Source organism: Beta vulgaris, chromosome 6 (assembly GCF_026745355.1).
Source record: "Beta vulgaris subsp. vulgaris cultivar EL10 chromosome 6, EL10.2, whole genome shotgun sequence".
Taxonomy (NCBI): Eukaryota; Viridiplantae; Streptophyta; class Magnoliopsida; order Caryophyllales; family Amaranthaceae; genus Beta; species Beta vulgaris.
The window spans coordinates 67,936,340-67,942,862 of record NC_079207.1 but is presented as its reverse complement, the minus strand read 5'-3'; the positions used below and the strand labels follow the sequence as shown (position 1 = coordinate 67,942,862).

The 6,523-nt window shown below is 37.9% G+C and overlaps 1 protein-coding gene across 3 annotated transcripts; it reads right to left on the bottom strand.

Annotated features, from left to right (window-relative positions):
* Nucleotides 1–302: 302 nt before the first annotated feature.
* Nucleotides 303–4,905, bottom strand: LOC104897739 (histone H2A.Z-specific chaperone CHZ1). Of its 3 annotated transcripts, none has more exons than XM_010684683.3 (2): nt 4,212–4,905; nt 303–1,004 (listed from the first exon to the last, which is right to left on the bottom strand). In XM_010684683.3, the coding sequence occupies exon 1, from the start codon at nt 4,730–4,732 to the stop codon at nt 4,223–4,225; it is 510 nt and encodes a 169-aa protein (XP_010682985.2). In that variant the 5' UTR covers nt 4,733–4,905; the 3' UTR covers nt 303–1,004; nt 4,212–4,222. The 3 variants fall into 3 exon arrangements, with proteins under 3 accessions (XP_010682985.2, XP_010682984.2, XP_019106040.2); XM_010684682.4 differs by lacking the exon at nt 303–1,004 and adding an exon at nt 2,018–2,252; XM_019250495.3 differs by lacking the exon at nt 303–1,004 and adding an exon at nt 2,018–2,226.
* Nucleotides 4,906–6,523: the final 1,618 nt, after the last annotated feature.

The window sequence follows — 6,523 nt, the reverse complement described above, 5'->3', positions numbered from 1 at the left end:
CTCTACCTCTTTCTTCTCCAAAAATTGTATAGGAGTCCGTGAATTGAGAAATATAGCGAGTAATATAAAACGGAAGAAGTATAAATTCTGCTATGATTAGCAGTAAAAAAAAAAAAAAAATAGAACCCACTCTCACTTTGGTAAAAGAGTTGCGACATTATCAATGATCCAACTTATTTGCCAAAGGTTGTAAAATATGGCGCGTTTGTTCAAGTAACATATTCTCGAATTTGATTACTGTAAATAAAGTGCAGCCACTCCTACTTCACAATCTCTTAAACATTACCAATCTTTAACAAAAATGCCAAAAAAGAACACTTCATTAGGATAGAACAAGACAAATAAATAAAATGTACTGCGCATGGCAAGATGTAAACTGAAGCTGCTGCAAGATGTAGAAAGCACACAAAGGAGACAAGAAAAATGACACAATGAAGCATTCTTCCTCAACCAAAGAAAAGACAGACAAGCCTCATGTCAAGCTTTAACTATAAGTATTACATCGAAAATTACGTCAAACAAGCCCTTGATGATGATGGGAGGTAGACAGCAAGAAATTTTCTAGTCTACATACAGATAATGCTGATATAGAATCACACACATTTGATTGAGAGTCACTCGGGAGTAGAATTGATCGAATTGAAATGGATTCCTCGACTCTCCTTTTCAATGTAAGATTTCAGATCTTTACCATGTTGCAAGAAGTCTTCCATTAGAGATATTCGTTAAAAGTACGTGATACGATCAAGTTAAAGGTTAAATTTACTAAATTTAGAAAGTGGCCTAATATTTTAGGAAATCCAGGATAAAAAAAGTGGCCTATAAGTTGAGAACAAAGGGAGTGTATCAAATGGTTCTTTACAAGTTCCAGACAAAGAGAACAAGTGGGATATTGACCTAACAAAAGAAATCTGCAGAAGGCAGACAGGGTGTGATGCCAAGAATAGTACTATATCACCATCCTCACTGGACAATTAACAGCTTAATTCTTCACTGATAAGGGCCTGTTTGGAAGAATAGTACTACAGTGTTTAAGATGTTAACTTCCAAGACCATACTATTATAAAAATTTCAAGCCATCCTCCAAACACAGCCTAACAGTGTATTAAGAGTAACTAACTCAGAGTTCGAGGCAGGGTAATTAAAATCCCTCTTTCTTCCTACCCTTGGCTCTCTCAACTCTACTTTTCATTCTCCTTGTAACCTTTAAAAGAAATCATAGCAAGAGTTTGAACTTTGGAGCTGTCTTCAAATGACCAAATTACCAATCCAAACACACCCTTATAGAAATATGTACTAGTTACTATAGACCCTAGTGCTGCAAGGATGGGAAACTACACAGTCATATGAACTAGAAAACTAGGATCCACTAATAATGGAGACATATGAAAGAAAGAGAAGACATAACTGGCAATGGCAACGATTAGCCTCCGGTAGATTCAATAGAACACAAATTACACCTCTGTGAGAACAAATCCAAAGTTATTTGAGGCTGTTCAGATTCAGCACACTAGATATAAAAGCTCAACGTATCACAGTAACGAACCAGAAAAGATTGGGGCTTTTGGTCTCTAAAAGAGGCAATTTGAACAGCAGGTTACCAAGTCCAAGGCCCAACCTGAATTCAGACAGCTAGTGGAGAGTGGCCAAGTGGTTTAATTAGAGAGAAAAATGGTGCAGCTCACTAGATTGGGTGGGAATATCTCTTTACCAACATGATCCCTAACTTAATATCAAACCACGCCTTACCATTACCATTCTTTGGCTAGCCCAACCTTAACTTCCTAAGCATATCTAATTCGTTGCTTACGGTTAATGATAAATTCATAAACCTCTGCACACTACATCCTCATACTTTCTTCTACAGCCCATCTGCTAGGCTTTGTTGTATCGACAGAAACATCTCCCCATATGCTTCACATACAGCAGGCGCAACAAAAGTTGTTATGGTCAGTTGAGGATAAGTGACGCCTGGGAAGTTAGTTATAAAGAAAACGATGTTAGAAAGAGAAAGGCATTGATAAGTTTGTGATTATTCGCTTCTGAATTAGAGAGGGTTTCGTCTCTCAAATACTTCAAATATTGAGTGATTTCAACCTTTTAAAGTAATATCAATATAATTGCTATCTTGTAGTTAATATTACATTCACATTTTCTCTCTTCTCCATTTTCTTCTTCTGCAACTCCTCTCCTTCTTCTCTTCTCTGATCTTCCTCTTTCTCTTACCTGATCTTCTCGAGTTAGTCAATTCACTACATAGGCAGTAATAAATGACCAAAACAGTAATGAGATTGTATTTAATTTCACAGGATAAGTACCAAGCAGATGTCCTAATACAATTCCACCACCAAACTTAAATTATTCTTCTTAAATTTAAATTACCACACACTATCCCTGTAGAGGTGAATTTCCCGTGCAATTGAACTCGGCACCCATATTACATGTGCAAGCTACAGATACTGAGGATTAGGTGACTATAGAGCTATACTCATAACATGCTTTCCGGGCTTTCAAGAACAATTCCTTTAGAGATACCAACAAAATTTGCAAAATGGTCTTACCTTCTGCTTGCATGGTTTCTGTAAGATCTCTTTTGAGTTTTGACACAGATATATATGAACCTAATGGACACTAGAAGAAAACCGCTGCAAAACAGCAAAAACTAAAGGCAGCAAAATCAGCTGCAGCAAAAAAGGCTATCCAACAAGCTCACAAGGAAGACCAACCCTTACAAGTCACAGTAAACTACTAGTTAGAAAATCGTTGATTCAACTAATGTTCTTAACTTCTAGATTGCTAGGCTCACTCCTACATTAACGCAACACCAATTTTCAACTTTCCACTTCCCTCTTCTATTTCCAAAATCTAGCTGTCAATGCATTCCTACGAGTCTGCACTTGTTTCTTCCATCAATTGATGAAGTGTCTCATTACTTATGGTTCACGAGCTTCTTTTTATCAACACAAATACGTGCCTTTTTTTTTTTTTTTTACATCGAAAGGGTCCATACTAGGAAGGAGACCAGAGTAAGGGATGGAGCTACACTCTCAAATACGGATGAGGAGTTGAGCGCTATCTTGATGTCTAAAAGATGAAGCAAAAACCAAATATCTGCTCCTAGCTCCTCTTTTCACTTCTTCTAGGCACCAAACATCTTGGTCATTTGTCATGGTTCAGAATTTCGACAATTTTTCATAAACTAGTTCTACATCATTCTTTCACAAGCAGTTTTATTTTCTTACTGTATTTGGAGGGTCAAAGCCAACACCATCACGTCATTGGTTAGTCCATCAAACAAGGAGAGAGGTCTGTAGTGAATACAATCTCACCATTAAAAGGACACACTCTAGCTAATTGGTGAACTGCGAAATTCCCATGCCCATCCCCATCCCCATCCCCATCATACATGGCTACAATGAAAACAACATAAACAAAGATTGGATGTATCATTCTTCAAGCAACACAATTACCACTAGTAACCAAAGACATCTTTGAAAAAAGATTTCTCCAAGAATTCTCCCAATATCGGCTACCCTGCCTACAGCTATCAACCATCTACCCAATGGTTGATCTAGCTCGGAAGGAGCAGGATCACTTGCTCCCACTTGATTTTGGAAAATTTGAACATCCTCCAAATATGATGGGTTTTATATTTCTATAAGGTTGGCAATTTACCCCAGAAAAAAATTTCAACTTCGTTTTCCCCCCAAAGAATAAATCTTTTTTCGATCCACCACTGCATCTACCTAGTGCTTAAACATAAAAGCGAACCCGAAAATGTCCCAACATATAATCATACGTCCACAAGGAAAGCTTCAAGTCCTCTAATCAAAATCATCTCTTCCCAAAATACTTTTGCAACAATACATCATTAAAAAGACCAAATATTCAATCTCACATTCATTCAAAAAACCTGCTTAACATCATTTCCGCAAACCTTGCATCTACAGTTCAATGCAAGATAACAAAAGTCCGAATTCGAACAACCAACAACAATGCCAAAACCATAGATAGATAATCAAAAAAAGGCAGCTAAAGTTCCATATATTGATATCATCATTAATCAGCAAACTAAAGAATCTCATTCTCCAAAACATATCATATAATTCTAAACATAAAACTCCTAACACAATACATCCTCTCCCCCATTAATCAAGAACTACAAAGTATTAATATACTTTTCCATAAAAAAAAAAAAAATTAGAACTAACCTGAGAAAATTCTAAGCATCAGGATCATCAATATCATCATCAGAATCATCATCTTGAGGAATATCATTACGAAGATAAACACCAGGATGAATTACTTTTCGTCGAGTTCGTGAAGGAAGAATGTTATCAAGATCAACTTCAGCAAGAGGATCATCGGCAAAATCACTGTCTTCTTCATCATCACCAATTACAGAATCATCAGAATCAGAATCAGAATCATCATCTGAATCATCTACATCCTCATCTTCTTCATCATCTTCTTCTATGAGAATACCCTTTCCTTTTCTGTCAATTACAGCTTTGCCACTGGAGGGTTCTTCTTGTTCTTCTTCTTCCTCTACTTGTTGCTTTTCTTTCTGTACGTCGTCGTTTTGTTGAGGTTGAATTCCATTGTTGTCGAGATTGTTTTCTGGGTTATCGAGTTTCTGCTTCTTGGGTTCATTGGTGGAATCTTGGGTGGTTGAATCGGGGATACGCTTGGTGTGAAATGTGGGTTCAGCGGAATTCTTGACGTCCGCCATTGATGAATTCTATTGATTTCTGGGTTTAAGTGAGTGAGGTTTTTTTTGGATGAGTGAGGTTTTTGGATGAGTGGGGTTTTCTGGGATTTCTGAAATTTCCCAATTCTATTAGGGCTTAAAACCTATTCGGGTCCTGGAACTTGCATTAGTTTCCTGATTAAGCTAGTTTCAACTCTCGTACTCTCGTCTTATATATACGTAAAGCGTGCAAAAATAAATAGAAACTACTTTAAAATTTGACACCTTCTCGGTATCAAATTAAACTAGAATTTTTTGCACGCGATGCGTGCTTGAATATTTTTTCGAAACAGAAACTCGATTTTTTTCGGCATGAGAGTCAAAATTTGAACATTTTAGAAAAAAAAAATTATATATCATTGAAAATGTCACTGCGAACATGATATTATTCTGGAAATACGCGAATATTGTTAATCTAATCATGACCTATTAAGTTATTAGCGCTTTAAATTTATTTTAGTTTTTTCCGTCTTTTGTTTGGAGCTTTTCTTCTGAGTTATAAAAAATTTATTAGATCGTAGTATTGTGTAGTTATAAGCCCATAATCGAATTCGCGCAACCTGTATGATATATGGCACAAAATATTTTTTTTCCTTGACTGTGGCTGTGGGAACTGGATATAGTAACATCTTTTTGAGGGAAAAAATAGGAGGAATACAGTTTGCCAAATATAGACAGCTCTTAAATTTAGCAAAGTCAAAAATACAAACACTATTTTGTAATTTAGAAAGAGAAGGGGGGCAAAATTGGCATTTCAAAAGAGGACACCATTGCTCCCCCCTTCCCTTATATAATAGAGATATAACAATTGAGGTGACACTAATTCCTAGTCAAAATTTCTTAGGATAAGATTAACAAAAAGTAATAACATGTGGGTATTGTTAACAAAGAAGAGACAAAATGGGATCAATAACCACCACCACCGAGGCACTACCTGCAACCACCCAACCCCCTCCCCCACCCCTGCCAGCCCAGCAGCCCCCACGCTCCTAACCCTCGAATCCCAGCATTCCCCAACCACTCCCCTACCCTCGCGACCCTCTACCTCGAACCCCACCCCCACTCCCCCTTCGATTTCGGACCTCTAACCACACCCTCGCGCCCCTTCCCAATGTGTCCACCACCATCCATCGTCGGTGGGATGAGGGTTTCGTGGTGGGTGGCTGATTGTATGGTGTTTAGTGTTTGAGTTCGTGGTTTTGTGGTGGATGTGTGGTTCCATGGTGGTTAGGGTTCGCATTTTGATGGTTTTGTGGCTTATGGGATGGTGGTTGGGTTGTGCGGTGGTCACTTTGTGGTGTTTCGATGTTGGGTTGTGATTTCCTGGTTTGTGCGATGGTGGTTTCTTGGTAGTTGGGTTGTGCAGTGGTGGTTTCGTGGTATTTGGGTTGTGTTCGTGGTTGTTGCGATGAGTTGGTGGTGGTTGGCTGGTGGTCGTGTGAGGTGATGGTAGGGTGGTGGTGGTGAAAGTAGGTGGTGGTTTGGTGGTGACGGTGGAATAAGGGTGGTCAATGTTGGTCAAGGTGGGTGTTGGAGAGAGAGGGAGGGTGAAGTTTTGGTAGATTAATGTTGGTTAGGTTAGTTTAGGGGGGCTTAATTAGTTTTATTAAGGGTATATGTGTAATTTCACACTCAAAATCTTTACTAAAAATAGAAAGAAGGAAAATGTTGCATTTAATTTGAAACATCCATTTTTAGAAACTGTTGCATTTAGTTTGATACGGAGGAAGCATAACTATCAGTATTTTCATCTATTTCATAATATAGTTTTTG

What these genes read in the sequence shown, in the direction of transcription:
- LOC104897739 (XM_010684683.3), bottom strand. Translation starts at nt 4,732, where the DNA reads ATGGCGGACGTCAAGAATTCCGCTGAACCCACATTTCACACCAAGCGT.